This window comes from Microcebus murinus, chromosome 18 (assembly GCF_040939455.1).
Source record: "Microcebus murinus isolate Inina chromosome 18, M.murinus_Inina_mat1.0, whole genome shotgun sequence".
NCBI classification, from domain to species: Eukaryota; Metazoa; Chordata; class Mammalia; order Primates; family Cheirogaleidae; genus Microcebus; species Microcebus murinus.
The window spans coordinates 18,071,926-18,094,474 of NC_134121.1; the positions used below are offsets into that span (position 1 = coordinate 18,071,926).

General features: G+C 44.8%; 1 protein-coding gene across 1 annotated transcript; it reads left to right on the plus strand.

Moving 5' to 3' along the window:
• The first annotated feature begins 17,832 nt into the window (after positions 1-17,832).
• On the plus strand, positions 17,833-22,165 carry LOC105866824 (spermatogenesis-associated protein 31D3-like). Its single transcript, XM_075993902.1, has 5 exons — positions 17,833-18,028; positions 18,704-18,749; positions 19,341-19,401; positions 19,685-21,699; positions 22,011-22,165. Exons 1-5 carry the CDS (start codon positions 17,855-17,857, stop codon positions 22,163-22,165), a joined length of 2,451 nt encoding a protein of 816 aa, XP_075850017.1. The 5' UTR covers positions 17,833-17,854.
• Positions 22,166-22,549: the final 384 nt, after the last annotated feature.

Below are 22,549 nucleotides of genomic sequence, written 5' to 3' on the forward strand. Positions count from 1 at the left end.
TCCCTCTGTTATTTAGGCTGACAAAGATAACAGTTAAGAATATTCAATAATATGAAAAAGTTCTCAATTTATTAAGTGAAAAATGTATCATTCAAGCAGTCTGCACAGCACATTCTAATTTTAATTGGAAAAATTAGTGTTCATGTTAAATATATACTATGGAATATTATCTATGCAACACAAACATAGAAAAAAAGAGGAGAGATTGGAAATTTATACAGTAGAAGAGGTCATTTAGCCCAACAATACAGAAGGCCATTATTCTATTCTATTCATTACTATTATTATTCATTATATTATATTGTACTTTCATTATCATTCTATTTTTATGCCGCCTTGTTTTTCTATAATGAATGTGTAATTCTTTCGAAATGGGAAAAGTTATAAAAAAATGATTACGAGTGAGTATAATATGATTCAGAAGACAAAATATTTTGAAATATTTTATAAAGACATTTTATGAATTTTCAGTGTGATAAAACAGATTTATATTTTTGCAGAAAAAAACAAAATTTTACTGTTTGAATAATTAAACATTAAGATATAAAAATATTAATAAATGGATTTCCTTCACTTATTTATCTTAGCATGCAGAGGACATATGGGCAATGTTACCTTTTTCATACTATCATAACATTTGTCCATTCTTTGAATTCTGTTGTATAAACCCGTACTAGCTTTTTTATACTTCTGCAACCATTGTTTATATTCCTTCTCATTAAATCTCTATAAGCAACACAGAGAGTTCTCAGACCTGCAAGAAAGAACGTAGTAGAACTTGGTCATACAACCAGTGATCAGGGAGAAGTGGAGCATCTGAAAATGAAATTCAAGAGCATTCACGGAAACGTGAAGTTCTTCACATGGCCCTATCCAGTCTGCCTCTGGCTCCCCTGCTCTCTCTTCCCTGCTTCTCATTACTTCCTATGGCATCCCAGCTAGACAGCTTACTTCCACATTCTTGTAGTTTCTTTACCCTTTACCTGGAAAACTTTCCCCTGGTGGGACACAGTTCTACCTTCCTTCCTGCAGCCTCCGCTTAAGTCACCCTATAGAAAGAGCATGAAATCACTCTCTGCTCCCTTACCCTGCTGTATTTTTATTCCCAGCACATAGTGCCACCTGACAGTACCTACTTATTGGTAAATTTGTTCAAGGCTTGAGCTTCCTGTGTTTCATTCACTACTGTTCCAAAGGCTCTGAACACTGGATGGCATTTAGTAGATGCTCAACAACAATTTGTTAAATCTATAAAAGAATCAACAAGGGTTCAGGTTTTTAGTCACTTATCAAATAATCTCAAAAACAACGGAAAATTCATTTAAATTTTATTTTTCAAGGACTTTAGAAATTTTAAATCCATAACATACTCTAATATTTTAGGCTAAAGCCTATAAAATATCCAGAGTTTTGTGGCTTCCATAGAAATTAACTCTCCACATAAGAGATACACAGAAGTTATTCATTCTTGTATTCAATTACAATATAGTTAATATATATTTCTACCTGGTGCAACCTGCCTACAACACATCTATATTTTAATATAACAATAAAAGGGCCAATGTACAACCTTTCAAAACACCCATAGTTTGAGGTTAGACACATGTGGCTGTATGAACCATCAGCTTATAAACTAAATTGCTAGAGAGGGGAAAAAGAGGAAAATAATGCAATAATAGTGTCTGCCCACGGTGTCTTTGGGAAACCACATACATTTAAACAAACAAAAGCCATTGCAAAATCACACATATGTTACCGTTGTCCACCTATGTGCCCAATAAGCATCTATGGCATGTATTCAGGTTGTAATTTCAACATTTAAGAATAGCATTTCTAGAGGGAATGAGATTCCAAACAATTTTTACTTACCATCTCTGGCAAAATATTCTAGATGAGTTAATGTCTCCTTCGCAAGCAGAATTCCAGGAAGTCTTTCATAAATCACTTTATCCTATACAAAAATTCCCCCTGATTAAAATCTTATATAAGCCTTCCAGGCAGAATTGTAAATACTACTTTACAATTGTATTGTTAGATCTAATCGGTGTGAAGGAGTTTGAGCACCCACAGTGAAACTACAAGTCCAGAACAAGTTAGAAATAAGCTTTAACGTATGAATTGGTGGAGTCGTTTTAAAGAAAACTAAGTCCGATCACTGCCAATAAAACATGATGGAGAAGACCACAAAGCAGGGAGAGTAATGAGACATTCCATTGCTTTACGTATCCTCAAATTTATCAGAGAAATAAAAAATGAAATCTATTAAACATGACACTTACCAGAATAATGCCACATCCTACATACTTCAAAGGCAAGCCAACTTGCTAGCCCTGAAGAAGCAGTTAGGCGGTCGCAGCCCAAGTGGAACTCTCTTCAACAGACACTCCAAGATCAGAGACGCTATTGGTCAAGAACAAAGCAAAGAGAGAAAACGTTAACTTGAATTTCTTGCTACATATTTCAGGTACAGTTTAACAATTCAAAGTACCTTCCTGTACTCTTCTGAGATTATGGAAAAAATGTATTTTGATTCCTTGCAAATTAGGATAAAATAGATCTAATAGAAAATATACTGTTATAAATTTGTAACAAAATGGTGAATCTTTTATTACAAATTTGCTAGTACGGGGAGGACTATACATGACTGGAGGAAACACTTTGATGTGATGCTTTCTCTGGTGAGGGGAGAGCTGAGACTAGAGGCCGTGAGTCATCAGTGGGCTGAGCCAGTGTCAAATAATGCCTGCCGTGCCCTCTAAGGAGCATGGGTTACATTTCCTGGACATCTGTTGGGCTGAGCCTGAGATGAGCTTGATTGTGCAGTTGGGAGGGTGCAGAATGGAAGAGCCTGATTTCCCCCACCTCCACGGCGGAGCAGGAAGAGGAAAGGTGGGCTAAGCATGATGGTAGAGGCATGTTTCCAACATTTTGAATGTGCTTTTTTAAGTGCTTTGCTGTTGGAAATGAGAGGCTGAGATATAAACAATATAAACTCCCTCCTCCAACTTTCCTACAATAATTTTGATAACGGTCACACTGTTCACCAAAGCATTTATAAAATGGATTGGTGAGCCCAAAGTGTCTTCAATTTCACAACCAACAGGCTATGAAACAAAGGGAGAGTAAAACATGTAGAAACTGGAGGGGAAGGGACAGGATCTGTACGTATGAAACAATGGTTTTCAAGCTACTGAGCATCAGGCAACAAGGATAGTGATGCCAGAGAGACAGGAATCAAAGAAGGTGAGCCCAGTGATTGCCCAGCTCATTGTTTTGAGAGAGTTTCCTAGGCCAAGGTGAAGGGAGAAGGAATGCAGATGAAGTCCAGTGGACATTTTCAGTTGAGCAAATGGAGTTGAGAACCTAGTAAGATCAGAAAACTAGTATTGCCAGGCGGAGCAAGATGGCGGACGAATAACACCGCCAGACAGAGGGTCTCTGCAGAAAAGACCGATTCTAGCAGAAACTAGAGGAAAGAAGCAAGAAGACGAGCATACAGCGGACAAGGGCCGGAAGGAGGGGTACCTGAGACCCCGGGAGACTCCACGGGAGGAGGCTGCGGAGGAGAACTGGAGGCTGAGACCACCGGAGCAGCCCAGAGACCAGCGGCAAGGGTAGGTGGATCTGCTGTTTCCCCTCCCCTGCATTCGGGACTGCTGGTGGGCTCCCCAGCGGGTGGAGAGACCTGCGGACATCAGCCCAGAGACTGCCGCCGCCTGCCAACGGTGAGCCTGTAGCAGACGTGGCACCAGGTTCCCAACTTCCTCCGGGCACCTCCGTGTGCACGGACCCGAGCCGCGCGGCAGGCACCATATTGCCTCCTCCTCCCCTCCGCCGACCCTACCCGCGGCTGCCCAGAGAGACAATACAGCCACCAGCCGGGGACCTTCCCGTTTGGGACCCCGCCCGCCCTCCCAGGTGCTGCTGGCACCGTGTTCCCAGGAAAACGGTGCCGACTCAGAGGCTGAGAGACACAGACCAAGCTTGGGCTCCCTGTGGGTGAATTAGGACCGGAAATCCTCTCCCTGGTGGGAATACAGTTTGAACTCTGGGACCCAGAGGTCGGACCTGCAGACCAGATCCCCTGCACCGAGGGCTAGCATTGCCCAGGGCACAGAGCGGTTATATGTGAACAGCCTACTGAGGTCTGTGTGCCTCCAGGGGCGGATCGGGTCCTAGAGGGCAAACCTCCTCCCAGGAGGAGGCCGTGCGCCCAACCCAGGTGGCGTTCCTGTGCAGGGAATCTCCCCGCCGGCATCACAGTCCGGGGAGGCCTGGTGGCTTGTGGTCTGGCCTGCTGGCAGAGGCCCAGGAGTAGCTGCGGAGTTGGGGAGGGTGGAAAGAAGCGAGGCCTGCTGCAGACTGCGGGTCTCAGACAGCCCCACCCCCACACCCAGACTTTCTGGCTGAGCAAAATCATTCCAGCCCCGCCCTGACAGCTCTCCCTGGAAGCAGAGAACAGAACTTTGACCCCTGCTAACGGCCTGAGGGCAGGCTTACCCAACCCAGCTCCGCCCAGAACAAGAGCTGATAACAGGACTCAAAATCAACACCATAGCCTGTTCCTCCAAGCAAACGCCACCTACTGACAGGGACGGCATCTTGCACAGCCTTTCCACGGCACACACTGACTCAATATACAGGGAGTGGTCCAATTTCACCCACAGGCACCACCTAACGCCTCAGAAACTAAACAAGGTGTGTGAATACCCAAACAATAACCTAAGGAAAGAAACAACAACTGATCGACATGGGAAGAAATCAGAGAAAGATCTCAGGAAATATGAAGAACCAAACGGAAAACACACCCCCAAAGAGGAGCACCAGCCCCCTAGAAACGGACACCGACCAAAATCAGGCAACCAATATGACAGAAGAGGAATTTCGTATGTGGAACATAAGAACACTCACCCAGCTGCAACAACAACTCAATAACCAACACCAAGAAACCACAAAAAATCTCCAGGATATGAGAAAAGAAATAGACACATTGAAGAAAAGTGTAGCCGACCTCCTGGAAATGAAGAATCAATTCAAGGAACTACAAAATACAGTGGAAAGTCTCAAGAACAGGGTAGATGAAACAGAAGAAAGAATCTCAGAGCTTGAAGATAACACCCTCCAATTAAATAAATCAGTCACAGAAATAGAGCAGAAAAACAAGAGAAAAGAGCAAAGCCTACAAGAGCTGTGGGATTATGTGAAGAAACCTAATGTGAGGGTCATAGGGTTACAAGAAGGGGAAGAAGACAACACTCAAGGGTTGGACAAGCTGTTTGAAGATATGGTAGAGGAAAATTTCCCAGTCCTTGCTCAAAAGCTCGATATACAAGTTCAAGAAGCCCAGAGGACCCCTGGGAGACTCAATGCAAACAGGAAGACGTCACGTCACGCAGTCATTAGACTGACCAAAGTATCAACTAAAGAGGCCCTTCTAAGAGCTGTAAGACAAAAGAAGCAAGTGACATACAAGGGAAAGCCAATTCGAATAACATCAGACTTCTCTAATGAGACTTTACAAGCAAGGAGAGACTGGGGCCCCATTCTCACTCTTTTGAAACAAAACAATGCCCAGCCTAGAATATTATTCCCTGCAAAACTAAGCTTCATATATGAAGGAGAAATAAAAACATTCTCAGACAAGCAAAGGCTCAGAGAATTCACCAAGACAAGACCAGCCCTACAAGAAGTACTTAAAACAGCGTTATGCACGGAACATCATAATAATAACCCACGGATATAAAAACAACCAAAACCCAAAGATATTAAAGGCCAGATATTACAATGGCTCAAGACAGAAATCATAGCAACAACATCCAACCCAACAGAATGATCAGTAATCTACCTTACCTATCAGTTCTCTCAATAAATGTGAATGGCTTAAACTCTCCACTCAAGAGACATAGGCAGGCTGAATGGATAAGAAAATACAGGCCAAGTATATGCTGTCTTCAGGAAACACATTTAACCTGCAAGGATGCACATAGACTAAAAATAAAAGGGTGGAGATCAATATTCCAAGCAAATAGAAGCCAAAAGAAGGCTGGTGTGGCAGTTCTAATTTCAGACGATTTAGTTTTTAAACCAACAAAAGTAGTAAAAGACAAAGAGGGTCATTATATAATGGTGAAGGGCACAGTCCAACAAGAAGAGATAACAATTTTAAATATATATGCACCCAACTTAGGTGCACCCAGATTCATAAAGCAAACCTTACTGGAGCTAAGCAAATGGATTAATAGCAACTCCATAATCGCCGGGGATTTCAACACCCCACTGACGGCACGAGACAGATCCTCCAAACAGAAAATTAATAAAGAAATAATGGACTTAAACAAAACTCTAGAACAATTGGGTCTGACAGACATCTACAGAACATTCTACCCAAAATCCACTGAATATACGTTCTTCTCATCAGCTCACGGGACATTCTCTAAGATTGACCATATCCTAGGACACAAAGTAAATCTCAAGAAATTTAAAAAAATAGAAATCATACCATGTACCTTCTCAGATCACAGTGGAATCAAACTAGAAATCAACCCTAACAGAAACTCACATTTCTACACAAAAACGTGGAAATTAAACAACCTCCTACTAAATGATTATTTCGTAAATGAAGAAATCAAGACGGAAATAAAAAACTTCTATGAAGAAAACGACAATGGAGAGACAAGTTATCAACTCCTCTGGGACACAGCTAAAGCAGTTCTAAGAGGAAAGTTTATCTCCATAAATGCCTATAACCAAAAGGCAAGAAGATCACAAATAGACAATCTAATGAAACGACTCAAAGAGCTGGAAAAAGAAGAACAGACCAACCCCAAACCCAGCAGAAGAAGTGAAATCAACAAGATCAAATCAGAACTAAATGAAATTGAAAACAGGAAAGCTATTCAGGAGATTAATAAAACAAAAAGTTGGTTCTTTGAAAAAATAAACAAGATTGACACGCCATTGGCTAAGCTAAGGAAAAGCAGAAAAGAGAAATCTCTAATAAGCTCCATCAGAAATAAAAAAGGAGATATCACAACTGATCCCAAATGGATACAAGATACAATTTATGAATACTACAAAAATCTTTATGCACACAAACTGGAAAATGTGGAGGAAATGGACAAATTTCTAGAAACACACAGCCTCCCTAGGCTCAACCAGGAAGAAATAGATTCCCTGAACAGACCAATCTCAACAGCTGAAATAGAAACAGCAATTAAAAATCTCCCTAAAAAGAAAAGTCCCGGTCCAGATGGCTTCACACCTGAATTTTACCATACCTATAAAGAAGAACTAGTACCTATCTTGCAGAAACTATTCCACAACATCGAGAAGAACGGAAACCTCCCCGACACCTTTTATGAAGCGAATAATACTCTGATACCAAAACCAGGAAAGGATGCAACAAAAAAAGAAAACCACAGACCAGTATCCCTAATGAATATAGATGCAAAAATTTTTAACAAAATCTTAGCTAACCGAATCCAGACACTTATCAAAAAAATAATCCACCACGACCAAGTGGGCTTCATCCCAGGGATGCAGGGATGGTTCAACATACGTAAATCTATAAATGCAATTCACCACATAAACAGAAGCAAAAACAAAGACCACATGATTCTTTCAATAGATGCAGAAAAAGCTTTTGACAAAATTCAACACCCTTTCATGATACGAACACTTAAGAAAATAGGCATAGAAGGGACATACCTAAAAATGATACAAGCCATATATGACAGACCCATAGCCAACATCATACTGAATGGGGAAAGATTGAAATCATTCCCACTTAGAACTGGAACCAGACAAGGCTGCCCACTATCTCCACTTCTGTTCAACATAGTGCTGGAAGTCCTGGCTACAGCAATCAGACAGGAAAATGGAATCAAAGGTATCCAAATAGGGGCAGAAGAGATGAAACTTTCACTGTTTGCTGATGATATGATATTGTATCTAGAAAACCCCAAGGATTCAACCAAGAAACTCCTGGAACTGATCAATGAATTTAGTAAAGTCTCAGGATACAAAATTAATACACAGAAATCAGAGGCATTCATATACGCCCACAACAATCTAATTGAGAACCAAATCAAAGACTCAATTCCCTTCACAATAGCAACAAAGAAATTAAAGTACCTAGGAATATATTTAACCAAAGAGGTAAAAGACCTCTACAGGGAGAACTATGAAACACTGAGGAAGGAAATAGCAGAGGATGTAAACAGATGGAAATCCATACCATGCTCGTGGATCGGCAGACTCAATATCATCAAAATGTCTATACTACCCAAACTGATCTACAGATTCAATGCAATACCTATTAAAATCCCATCAGCATTCTTCACAGATATAGAAAAAATAATTTTACACTTCGTATGGAACCAAAGAAGACCCCGAATATCAAGAGCAATTCTAGGCAACAAAAACAAAATGGGAGGCATTAATATGCCAGATATCAAACTATACTACAAAGCTGTAGTAATTAAAACAATATGGTATTGGCACAAAAACAGGAATATTGACCAGTGGAACAGATGTGAGAATCCTGATATAAAACCATCCTCATATAGCCATCTCATCTTTGACAAAGCAGACAAAAACATACGCTGGGGAAAAGAATCCCTCTTCAATAAATGGTGCTGGGAAAACTGGATAGCCACCTGTAGAAGGCTAAAACAGGACCCACACCTTTCACCTCTCACAAAAACCAACTCACGCTGGATAACAGACTTAAACCTAAGATATGAAACTATTAGAACTCTAGAGGAAAAAGTTGGAAACACTCTCCTAGACATCGGCCTAGGCCAAGAGTTTATGAAGAAGTCCCCAAAGGCAATCACAGCAGCAACAAAAATAAATAAATGGGACATGATCAAACTACAAAGCTTCTGCACAGCCAAAGAAATAGTCATGAAAGTAAACAGACAACCTACAGAATGGGAGAAAATTTTTGCATCCTATGCATCCGATAAGGGACTGATAACTAGAATATACTTAGAACTCACGAAATTTAGGAAGAAAAAATCAAATAACCCCATTAAAAAGTGGGCAAAGGACTTGAACAGAAATTTTTCTAAAGAAGACAGAAGAATGGCCAACAAACATATGAAGAAATGCTCAACATCTCTAATCATCAGGGAAATGCAAATCAAAACCACAATGAGATATCACTTAACCCCAGTGAGAATGGCCTTTATCAAAAAATCTCCAAACAATAAATGCTGGCGTGGTTGCGGAGAGAGAGGAACACTCCTACACTGCTGGTGGGACTGCAAACTAGTTCAACCTCTGTGGAAAGCAATATGGAGATACCTTAAAGCGATACAAGTGAATCTACCATTTGATCCAGCAATCCCATTGCTGGGCATCTACCCAAATGATCCAGTGACACTCTACAAAAAAGACACCTGCACTCGAATGTTTATAGCAGCACAATTCATAATTGCAAGGCTGTGGAAACAGCCCAAGTGCCCATCAGTCAAAGAATGGATTAATAAAATGTGGTATATGTACACCATGGAGTACTATTCAGCTCTAAGAAACAATGGTGATATAGCACACCTTATATTTTCCTGGTTAGAGCTGGAACCCATACTACTAAGTGAAGTATCCCAAGAATGGAAAAACAAGCACCAGATATATTCTCCAGCAAACTGGTATTAACTGAGTAGCACCTAAGAGGACACATAGGTGCTACAGTAATAGGGTATTGGGCAGGTGGGAGGGGGGAGGGGGGCGGGTATATACATACATAGTGAGTGAGATGTGCACCATCTAGGGGATGGTCATGATGGAGACTCAGACTTTTGGGGGGAGGGGGGAAATGGGCATTTATTGAAACCTTAAAATCTGTACCCCCATAATATGCCAAAATAAAAAAAATAATTAAAAAAAAAAAAAAGAAAACTAGTATTTATGGGGCAGAGTGCCAAACAGAAGAAGCTGCATAAAGAGAAAACTCCAAAGATCAGCAGAACCCCTCAAATAGCAAGCTGAGTGCTGATTAATACATATAAAGACAGTGTCAGATTCCAAAGAAAGAACCACTAGAAGCAATTAGGGGTAGAGTTTCCCAAGGCTCACATAGAGACAGATATACAATGCCTATTCCCACCTGCCAAACTGGAGAAACTCATGATTTTTGAACCACTGGGTAGAGGACTCGGAAACATCTTCACTCACGAGTGGGAAATAGTTTGTCCTAATTGAACACTGCTACAGACACAGTCAACAAATCTTAAAACCAGGTTTGAATGCATCTATTCCAAGTAACATAAACACGTTCTAAAACAAAGTTCAAGCTAATTATGTGAATACAAGGAGATCCAATACCCGATGGTGTTGCTGGTCACACAAATCTACACATAGGGTAAAACTGCATAAACACATTGGTTGCACAACAAAGTGAATGACCTTAACACTACTAAATTTTACTCTTAAAAATGGTTAGCATGGTACACTTTATGTAAAGTTTTTTACCACCTTTAAGAATTACACAAAACAAAATTCACACATACAACTACAGAAATGAGTGCATATAATCTGAAATCAGAATAAGATTGGTGGCTTATATTAATGTCAGTTTCGTGGTTATTCCATTGCACTTAAGTTATGCAAAATGTTAGCATTGGGGGAAACTGAGTGAAGTGTATATAAGGTTTCTCTGCATTCTTTGTTACAATGACACTATTTTCAGCAAAATATACAATTATCTGAAACAAAAACCTTTTTAATACTCCAACACCCAATAAGACAAAATTAAAAATGTAGACATTCAATCAAAAATTATCAGACATGCTAAAAGAGTAGGAAAAAACATCACCAAATTAGGAGATAATTCAATAAATCAATATTGACCCAAGCAGGATACAGATATTAAAATAAACAGACCATTTAGTGAAGAGTTCTTTTAACTGTAGTCTGTATTTTCAAAACATTAAGTAGAAACATAGACAATATAGACACACATTGGTTAAAAGAAAGTAAAAAATAACCCATACAGCCACTAATCAAGAGAAAACTGCCCTGTCTGTGTCAGACGACATAGATTTCATAGTAAAGAATATTGACAAGCATGAAGAAAATCATTTCACAATGACAAACAGGCCAATTAATCAATAGGAAAAACAGCCCTCAATCTCCACGTACCTAATAAGAGAGGTTAAACCCGGGACGCAGACGGACACGGTGACGTCGCGCTCTCCGGGCGTTGACCTCGCGCCAGGCGAGGGACCGGCCGTGCCGGCTGACGGCGGCTCTTCCCGCTCCGCCCGCGGCGCCTCTCTCTCCTCCGCCCGCGGCTGCTGGGAGGGGCGGGGTGCGGGGTGTCCGGCGACCTCGCTGCGCCCCAGCCCTCCGCCTCCTGGCGTCAGGTCGGGGGTCCCCGTGACTCAGCGGGCAGCCCTCGCCCGCCTTTGCGGTAGTTGCCCCGCGAGACCCTCCACGCAGCAGGGTGGGGGGACCGTTCCACCCCCACCTACCCCTCAAGAGCTAAAAAAAAAACAAACAACAACAACATAAAAAATATGCAAAACAAAAGCTAAAACAACGTCAAGCTAAACCCAAATCCACCACGACAGTTACAGATTTCAGTATCTCCCCCTCAATAATAATGGATACAAGAGAAAACAAAAGGTCATTAAAGATATAGAAGAGGTGCTCAACACTACTAACCAACTATCAAGTAGTATCTCTTAAATCTTTCCTATCAGCTAAAATAATACGAAAATAAAAGCGGTGGAGGTGAATGAACATCACGAAGCGCACGCGCGGCTGCGCCAGGCTGGGACAGCGCTGAGCCTGTCTGTCCAGAGCGCAGCCGCCCGCAGTGCAGCAGCCTCGCGTGGGGACTCGGTTACGTCCACCCTTTGCTAAAGAAAACCGAAAGCCAAAGCTCAAGAGTGAATTTCTAAAAACATGCAGATTTTAATACGCACCCAGTTTATCAACTGAGCCTGAATATATTTCACAACTGCCAGAGTGACCAGCAGACTGACGGGGATGGGGTTGGAGCACCAACACGTCATACCAAGGCTGCGGGATTGGAATCTGTGCAAGAAAAGCAGAGGAGCCACATCACTGCTTCAGACGCTGGGTTTGTTCATCTTTGTTATTCCATTAATAAATTTATAAATTTTCCCCATGAAAATTGTTGTTACAGGAGAATACAGTCTAGCTGCAGTGGTTGATGCCTGTAATATCAGCACGTTAAGAGGCCAAAAAGGCAGGATCACTTAAGGCCAGGAGTTCAAGACCACCCTGGGCCACATAGCAAGACCCCACCTATACAAAAATAAAAAAATAAAAGTTAGCCAGGCGTGGTGGTGCACACCTATATTCCCAGCTGCTCAGGAGGCTGAGAAGGAAGGATCCCTTGAGCCCAGGAGTTTGAGGCTGCTTGAGCTAAGATCATGCCATGCACTCCAACCTGGGCAACAGAGTGAGACTGTCTCTAAAAGGAAAATGAATAAATTTTTTAAAAGTAGGCACAAATATGAAATATTTTATGAATATATCAATTAGGTAAACACCAAACATATAATAAGGAGTATAGGAAGCTTTCAAAATAAATATTTAAAAATATTTTTTTTAGAGGCACTGTCTGTTGCCCAGGCTGGTGTGTAGTGGCGAGATCATAACTCACTGCAGCCTGGAACTTTCCGGCTCAAACAATCCTCCCGCCTCAGCCTTCCACGTAGCTGGGACTACAAATGCATGCCACTGGACCCAGCTAATGTTAAACTTTCTGTAGTGATAAGGCCTGGCTCTGTTGCCCAGTCTAGTCTTGAACTCCTCCCATCTCAGCCTTCTAAAGTGCTGGGGTTGCAGGCCTGAGCTATCGCACCCAAGCAACACTCAACACTTAATAACACACACCCGCACACTCAGGGCACTTAGGAGGCAGCTTTATGTGTATAAATACTCCTTGAAGAAAAGTAGATACAAATATTACTATGACCCTCCTATGGACACAGAAAACTGAGACAAAATTTTAGTTCTCTGCCAAATTTATTAATGACTGAAAGTGCAGGTATAACTTGAATCACCAACGTGCTTTTCTTCTTTTGGACTAGAATATCCTGGGCAGAGTAGGTACACCCAGAGCCAATTGCAGGGTTCTTACTCCAAATAAGCAACACAAGTCCTCTGCACTTTCAACAAACCTACAGAATCTCAGTTCCACTTTCATAAAACAAGGGGTTGGCCTACAAAACTGAAGAGTCGGTTTCAACCTTAAACTATTTCTTTTGATCAATCAATTGATCATTAATTTCCTATAATGGAAAGGCACTATCCTCAAAATTCACAACCTAGTAGTTAGATTGTGTCGGTTTGTAGGGGTGTGAAAGAAACAATAATTATGAAACATGGACATGGAATGATCTCTATTAAGAATAACATTTCTCAGGCATCAGGCAGGTAGCAGGGGAGAGGAGGGGATGGGTATATCCATACATAATGGGTGTGATGCGCACTGTCTGGGGGATGGGCGCGTTTCAAGCTCTGATTCGGGGAGGGGGATGGGAGGAAAGGCAACACATGTAACTGAAACATTTGTACACCCATAATATGCTGAAATTAAAAAAAATACTAAAAAAAGAATATTATTATAAACGTCAAAGAGGGCTTCTACGTGAAAGATGTGAGACATAAGGCACAGGAATTGTCACAAGAGGGGGTCATGCCTCATCTTGGTCTAGGTGAGTAGTAGCAGATGTCCAGGGAAAGAGTGATCAGAAGTGCATGGAGGCATGATAGAGCCCGTGGGTGGAAAGATCATGAAACAGACCCGAAAGCAGGCCTGTGTTAGTGGAGAGTGAATGCTAAGGAAAAAGAGGGGGATATCATGTCTTGGACACAGGCCCAGGTAATAAACTTCCTGACGTGCCATGTTATGGGAGTTTTAACTTGACCCTGGAGGCCAGGGATCAGAAAACATTTCATTCCTAACAGAGGGTAAATATCGTAGGCTTTACTCGTCATACACTCTGCATTGCAACTACTCGACCCTGCAATTATAGCATGAAGACAGCCACAGACAACACAAAATGAATATTGGCTATGTTGCAATAAAACTTTATTTATAAAAACAAGCAGTGGGCCAGTAGACAGTGTTTCCCAATCCAGTGTAGGTGATAGGAAGCCACCGAAACACCTATGTGTTCATAACTACCTTTTATATACATCCTGGAAACTGTGTGAGGACTGAATGTGAATGGAACTTGACAGAGGGCTAGAAAATGGTTTAGGAATGTGCAACAGTAGTACCAGGATGAAGAGACCAGAGCACAGAGAGGATGCTGAAAAGGCAGTATGAGCCAGACCTTGGGACTGATTTGGATGGTGGCAGCAGTGGAGGTGGGGGTGGTGGCAGAGAGGAGGAAGCTGAGAAGGAGGGGAGAGAATGAGCTTTTTGTTACCAGGTTGGATACTGGTTGGGTGATGCTAAGTAAAATAGACATGGAGAACACCGAGAAAAGAAACTGGTTTGGGGAAAAATAAGATTTAATCTTTTACATGCCCAGGTGAGAAACCTATGTGACATGTTGAAAGCGATGTCGAGGGAAAATCAAATTCATAATTGACAGCAAGATCTGAGCTTGAGGAAAACATGCAGAAGACACCCACTGAGGGATGGCAGTGGAGACTGTGAGAGTCGGTGGACTCTCTTGGAAGGAGTATCTTGGGTAACAGCAATTGACCCCTAAGAAGCTGACGAATACACTCCTCTAGAAAAACAATACACACATAAAAATGTGAGTTAAATATTTTATAAAATTTCGGGAATGTATGGACCTTAGGTGAAGAAGTCCAGGAAAGTCCAGGTACTTCAAAAACATCAGCATTTAAAAGGTGGATCAAAGTTTCTAAAAACGAAATGGGGAAGGAATGATTTTAAAAAAAATTCAAAAGAGAGTGGTAGAGATGTGATTAGGTAATGACTTCTAAAATGACCACTGGGTCTGGCAGTTAGAATGTATTCAGAACCTTGAGCAACAATTTCAGTAGACTGATGAAGATGGACAATGGATTAAAATGTGCCCAAGAGTGACCAGAAGGTGAAGAAGGAGAAACGGTGCACTGGAATGAGACAACCTCAAAGCTTTACATAATCAAGCTCAAAAAGGTCACACATAAAGAAAAGGCCCTAAGGGAAGCAAGGAAAAAGAAAAAAATAACATATGAAGCGGTTCTCATAGGATTGACAGCAGACTTCTCATGGGAAACCTTACAGGCCACGAGAGAGTGGGTGACACTCTATTATATAATGCAAAAATGCAAATATATCCTTGAACATGAAGGAGAAATAAAAACTTTCCCAGACACACAAAAGTGGAGGGATTTCATTAATACCAGTGCCGTTCTACAAAAAATGTTAAAAGGAGTTCTTCAATATGCAAAACAACGGGACTTTACTGAGAAATAAGAGATCATCTGAAGGTATACAACTGACTGCGAACAGCAAGCTCACAACTACAGCATACCTCTTGCTGTAACTGGCTTTATTCATTGATAAAATGGGCACAATAATACCTGATCTGCTTACCTCACAGGATGGTTGTACAAATGCACTGAGAAGAGTGTAAGAAAAACCATTTATAAATTAGACAAGCAAATTTATTATTAAAGATGATGCTCGTGTAGAAAGGCTGCATGCTATGAAGCTCTGCCACACAGTGTCAATGCAGTCCATTGTAGTTGGTGCAAAAACACTAAATGTTGTACCTTTCAACTCTTGTTCCTTTCAATTTTTTTTTCTTTTTTTTGAGACAGCATCTCACTATGTTGCCGGACCCAGAGTGCTATGGCATCACTCTAGCTCACAGCAACTTCAAACTCCTGGACTCAAGCGATCTTTCTGCCTCAGCCTCCCGAGTAGCTGGAACTACAGGCATGCACCACAATGTCTGGCTAATTTTCTCTATATATTTTTAGTTGGCCAATTAATTTCTTTCTACTTTTAGTAGAGACAGGGTCTCGCTCTTGCTCAGGCTGGTTTTGAACTCCTGACCTTCAGCAATCCACCCTCCTCGGCCTCCCAGAGTGCTAGGATTACAGGCGTGAGCCACCTCGCCCGGCCTGTTCCTTTCAATTTTGAAGGAGCTTCTACCAGGTTCAGAAATGATATCTTACCAGAATTTGAGGAAAAGCCTTCTCTATTGAAGCTTCTTGTAGGATTTAACTCTAGGCACACATATATTTACTTGCAAGGCTACTGAGCCAAGGAAATGCTATTTGAAAGAAAAAAGCTGTTCTTTGACCAATTCTCAAAGAATCACTAATTCATATCAGAAAACTGGGGAGGACAGACTATCAGAAACGCTTTGCTAAGGAGCATGATATGTCTGAGTAGTTAGCTCCACAGTATCTGATTTGTCCCAGAGACCATTGGATAGTCACAAATGCTGGGACTGGGGACACCTCTTCCCTGCAGTTGTGTAGCTCTTCAGCTAGGCAGACCTTCATGCTAAACCTGCATGATGAGGTCAAGGACAGAGCCCCCAAATTACACATGTGTGTGACTCCCAGCGACAGGAAGTAAATATATTTTAAATGAAAAAATGACTGAGGATGCATATCAGAGAGGGGAGGAAATGACAAGTCTTGGCAGATTTTCTCCTCAAGGCAGGCTACCTGCTCCTGCAAAACTGAAGGGAGACGTGGCCAGGCTGGAGGGCTGTCTCTCCCCTCCAAGAGATCAAGTCACAGTGTTGGCCCATGGGTGCCAAGTGACATGCTGCACAGTTTAAGACAGACATGAGAAACTAGGAGACAGCTCAGAGGACAGCTGTCAGCTGATAAAGACTTTAGAAAAGAAGGTGGAGGAAAAGGGATCGGGGAATGTGAGGACTGTTTAAACCTGGCAAGAAGAGCCTGAATTACATGTGACATATTAGTCGCTATCTGGACATTGCAGGAGCGATTACACAGAGCAGATCTTCTTAAGGTTTGCGTGTGTGACAAGTGCGCGCACGCCCGTGTGTGTGTGTGTGTGTGTGTGTGTGTCTGTGTGTGTGCGTGCTCACTCAAAGGCATTGTCAGGAAAACGTCACACTCACTCACATGGCCCAGGGGATAATCAGATCAGGCTGCTCAAGACTAGGTTCTGCCCTAAGGCTATGATACTCCCAAGTCCTACTCTGCCACCAGGGACGGAGGGAGAAAATTGCTATCACACTGTGACCTGGTCCTGGTTCTGGGGAGTCACACACCTCTTGTGATTATATACATTTATTTTGCACTTATTTTACTTTTGTGGATGTTGAGTAATCAATTATTAGTTTTAACTGAGTCACTCCCCCGACTTAAAATAGTAAAGGCTGACTTGAGAACACAGTGTTTGCTAGGCAACATTCATAAAACTAAATAAGTAAGTGTAAAAGAATGTTAGGTTTTCTATCTCGGTTAGAAAAAGGCAAACATTCATTCTGTAGATAGTCTGGATTTGCAAACGTGGTCACGAGAGTACAAATGTCTGGGTACAAGTGGATCCCAGGTTGTATTTCAGACTTTCAAGGTACAAGTCAAGGGCTCTGCCAAGTAAAGGGGGACTCAGCTCATATCTAGACTCCAGATGAAATGCACAGAACATGTCACTGAGGCAAACATGTGCTAGGAAGAAAGGGTGGAGTTGGACAATGGGATGGCAGGGGAGGGCAGAGGGACCCATGGAACCAGGAGGGCAGGAGGGATCTGCTGTCCTGGCAGGTGGGACAGGGGCTTTGGCCACACCCTCCTCTCTTTGTCACCTAGGACCCCTTTGTGACTCTCCTGTTCTGGGTGATGCGGGCCTGAGGCTATAGGCCAGCCCGGGCCCCCTCAGCACTCAGTTGCTTCAGGCAGCCCGACTGTTCTCATGATGGAGAGCACTCTTGATTTTATAAATGACTCTGAGCCACATGGCTCATCCTTAGGGGAGACAATCCCTATCCTCACCTTCTTGAGGACTCTGATTTTCCTATTCATATGTATTTGCTATGTTTTTATAAAACCTGTTAAACCCACCCGGAATTATATAATCTTCATAAAGGTAAGGGACACCCAGAGAGATACTTTGCTGTTGGCTCCCATTCCTATCCCACATTCTACCAGAGTCTGGGTGGCTTGGAGAGTGACATGACGGCAGTCTTCCAGGGGAAGAGGTGGGCAGGGCTGGGGCTCGGGAGGAGGAAGGTTTCCACCTCAGGCTCACAGGCTCCCTGCCAGGCTGTGGTGGAGGATCCAGCGCAAACCCCCAAACACAGGGACTTCGAGCTGCTGGATTGGCCTGTGCTCACAGTGCGGGTTCTCAGGAGGACAGTCTCCCCTGACACTGGATCCTCACTCTCCATGTCAGGTGTCACTTGACCAAGCCTTCCAACATGTTGGCTGATCAGGAGACACTGTCCAGGCGTCCATGCTCTGTCCCCAGGATACAGGGTCCTGAAGGCGCAGAAGTGACAGCTGCCTTCTGCTCTAGTGTGTCCTCCTCGAGCACAGCACTTGGGAGAACACCAAGTGGGGATTTCACAGACAAATCCTCCTTTGAGTTTCTCAAAAAAGGAAACATTGAAATTCATTCATCACTTTAAAAATGGGTAAAAGGAACACATTTCTAGTAATGAAAGTGGATAGTCATGTTAACGTTGGAGAATGAACAGCTTCTTAGAGAAGAGGAGGCAGAGAGGCTAGTGACCGCACCTCATTATTTTCCTTTTGTTCCCAGCACCAGGGCAGAGCAAAGAGGAGGAGGAACGGCGCGACCCTGAGGGGTAAGGTTCTCTCTCGTCCCTCAGCTCTCCAGGGGAGCCTCCTGTTCCTCCCATGGGGCCCCAGGTCCATGATCTCAAGGCTGTCAGGTGCTGGGCACAGTGTCTGGGAAAGCAGAGCTCAGGGGAGGCTCACAGGAAGGCATTGGGACCTGAGACACTTCTCAGAGTCCCGCTCTGCCCACCTGTGGGCATGACTGAGGGATGGGCCGGGGCCCTGGGTCTCCCCAGTAAGCGGCCATGGGAGACGTCCAGGAAGGACTCCCGGTGGGTCTGGAGTCAGCACTTCTGTCCCCTGAGTCTGCATAAGAGCCCCGACTACCTGGGTGCTCGGGTTGCTCTGAGGGAACCACTGACTTCTGGGCTTCACCTGGTGCTTTTGAGCATCATGTGGGACAAAGGGTGGGACAGGACTTTCTAGATGAATCCACACACACACGTGAACCTTGCTAATATTACTGTTGACCATTTGACCACATCTGCTGATATCTGGGCTGCCAGAGCTTAACAAGCCCAGGGTCTCCCATAAAGGGAGCCCCGGGTGATCCTAATCTTCTACCTTCCTCACATATCACCTTCTCTCTTGGTTCTCAGCTCAGAGAATGACCCCGATAGAGGCCGCGGAGAGACAGAGGCTACTGTCTTCCACGGAAAGGTGATGGATCTTTCCCCTTGTCTCCAGGGCCCTGTTGAAAGCATTTTCGGTGCATTTCAGGGATTCAGAGCACCCTGACAGGGCCTCGGGGGGGGGGGGGGGGGCGGGGGTGTCGCCATGGGAACAGGACAGTGAGCAAAGGGCTTGGGGGAGGCTAGCAAGTGGATTGTGATGTCACAGGAGGGGGCGGCAGGCTGCAGGGGGCCCCACCCCAGTACATGTGCAGGCTTTCCTTCCCTTGTCATGGTCCTGGCTGCAGCTTTGTACCTCCTGTCTTCTGCAGACCCCTGCAACACAGCCATATGAACATCATCTTCCATCTACATCACCCGGCACACCCACACCCCCTCTGTGAGCTGTGCCACAAAACAGCAAGGAAAGCCCCACCATCCCTGCTCAGGGAATCCCTCCATGCTGCTGCTCCCTCTGCGGCTCCTTTCGCCTCCAGCACCACCTCATCGTCAGCAAGCCCTCCGGGACTCCTGCCTCCAGCCCCTCCGCCCCACCCTTCTGCGCCCCAGCCTCTTGCCGTTCCCCATCCCTCAGGTCACACTCCACGAGCAAGGCCGCTTCTCAAACCAGAGGCCACTGTCTCGTGGGAGAACATCCTGTTTTTCGGCCTCCGCCTTTCCCGAGACATCGATCCCTTTCGCCTTTCATCCCCGGCCACGCATCTCATACACGCCCGTGCTCGTCACCACGCACCGCCAGCCCCGTCTGCTCCACCACCGCCAGACGGCACTTTAGCCGTGACTCCACCTAAACCGGTTCCCGCCCTTCAGAACCTTGGTCTGGACATATTCTCTCCGGTTAGGGCTCGTGAACCGACCCCTCTTTTCCCTCTAAAGAGAGGCACTGACCCTGCAAACCTGACAGTGTCAGCATTCCTCTGGTGGCAGCCTCATGCCCAGGACTTGTTCCCCTCCAAATGGGCACCATGTGATTTTAAGAAGCAGCTTCTCGCCCTCCACTGTTCTGAAGCCTCATATGCAGGAGACCCTGCAGCCAGCCTCGGAGTGTCTGCTTCCCTCTCCCTGCCCAACTCTGCCCTGCTGGCTGTCTGGGAGAGACTAGTTAGCAAGAGGGGGAATTTCCTCATGTGGAAGGGAGTGGAACAATACGTGGGCTCCATTCTAAACCATCTGAGGCCAGGCGAACATCTCACTGCTTCAGGGACCACGTTGGCAGCAGCTGCCACTCTGCAGGGCGCCCCAGGTTCCTTCCCTCGCTGCAGCAGCGAAGGGAAAGCAGCGGAGCTGCACCTGTGCCCACAGCCCCTCCACCCTGACACCTCAGAAGACGAACAGCAGCAAAAACACCTGGAGCTGCTCTGGCAGCTGCTGTCTCTGTGTGGCAAGTCCCTGCACTCTGTGGTCCTTGTCCAAGACAGCTGTCTCCCCACATTAGTCTTCATCACCACAAGCTCACGAACCTTCAAAGCTGAAGGATTCCTGGCTATTGACCACCTCCACCTTCTGTGCTTGCCCCATACCCTGCCCCAGTCTCAGTCCCTAACCCTTACCCAGGTCCGGCCTCTGGCCCCATTTCTATCCCCACCCCGCCTCCCACCACCTGGGCCTCTAGGCCAGATTCGGATCCGTGGAGTGAGTTTCCTTCAGAAGAAAACTGGAGTCCACTGTCAACCCAGGCTCATAACACCCGGGTATGGCTCATGCAACACCTGCCGCACCCATGGGTGTCGGTCACTAGTAACTCTTCACAGAGAAACTCGTGCCATGTCCATGTCAATGTGCCATCGTCCCCTCTCCTGGGTTTCGTTCATACGGGGTCATGGCAGAAAAGACCTTCAATATTTGCTCTTCAGCCCACCTAGCTTCCAAGAGACCAGCTCAAAAATCCCACTAAAGAAGGATGCCAGCAAGAATCAGGAACTAAGCAAGAAGAATGGTGCAAAAGTTCATCTGAGCACAAAAAATTCAAAACATGGAATCTCCAAGTCCACAGGAAGAAGCTTAAAAGAATTTCTTGGAGAAAAAGTCAGAACAACAAAATCAGCTCCCAGCCTGCATCATCCCCTCCCTGCCTCATCCCCTGCGGGAAAGGGGGCACAGGGAGACCTAAGACCGTGCCCCTCTGGTGCCAACTGTGAACTTCCAGAGAAGGTCTGGAGAGCTGAGGATGGCAGGCAGACTGGCCTGCAGCCCCCTCAGGGCAGCACAGACGACATGTTACAGGAGTCCCCTGGGAGCACTACTTCCCCAGCCACGCCAACGGAGGGACAGCCTCCGGATCAACCACACCTGAGAAAGCGAATGCTCCGACTGTGGCAGTGGCTTCGTAAGCCCAGAAGAAAGCCCAAGGGGCAAAAGAATTGTCTGTGGGAGGGCAGCTCCCTGTCGTCTCAGGAGACTTCCTCAACTGCCCTCCTTGGGAGGCCTCAGCACCCTCCCAGCTCCCCCTCCAGGGCTCAGGGAGTCCACGGTCCTCCGGCCACCCCTTCCCGTCCTCAGAACACTGGAAGAATTAGGAAACTTTTCCCCTGCATTTGTTGAGGGGGAAAATCACTTCCCAAAAACTTCAACATGGTTCTCTGAATAAATGCTCTGCAAGAGTGATGTCTGTTGCGTGTGTTGTGTTGGGGGCACAAGTTTCGAGTCACCTAGAGCACGTGCTTCGTAGGGACAGGCTGGAGTTAGTTCACCACTTCCTCACGGCCTCTTTTGGCTTCCAAAAGGTGACCAGTCCCCTGGAGCTCGTGTGGAGGAATGGCTACCATGTGGCCCCACACTCGTTCCCTGCCTGAAGTTGGAGTAGATGGGCTCTGTGTCCTTCCTCGTAGCTTTGCCTCGTGACACTGTGTTACAGCTCACAGCTTCCCCCTCTTTGCTTGTTCACAGCCTTTGGAGCTTTAAAGACGATAGATCTTCCATAGCTGACAACAAGGTTAGATAGGTACACATTTCAGAAAATAGTCGCTGGATCATTTCTAAGAGACACTTGTCAGGGACCAGAGGATGACATGCGTGGGTGCAGGGTGGGGGCGTCACTGCTGCCGTGGGGACTGGGCTGAGTGGGGGAGGGCTGAGGAACAGGGCAGACACTGCCCAAGAACCTGTCCAGTGGGGCTGGCTCAAGTGCTGGGGAAGCACACGTGGACCCTGATGCTGTGGTGTCCTTCCTTCAAGTC

Coding starts and splice junctions, on each gene's coding strand:
- LOC105866824 (XM_075993902.1), top strand. CDS start 17,855: ATGATGGAGAGCACTCTTGATTTTATAAATGACTCTGAGCCACATGGC. Junction 18,750..19,340: donor GAACGGCGCGACCCTGAGGG/GTAAGGTTCTCT, acceptor CTTGGTTCTCAG/CTCAGAGAATGACCCCGATA. Junction 19,402..19,684: donor CTACTGTCTTCCACGGAAAG/GTGATGGATCTT, acceptor TGTCTTCTGCAG/ACCCCTGCAACACAGCCATA.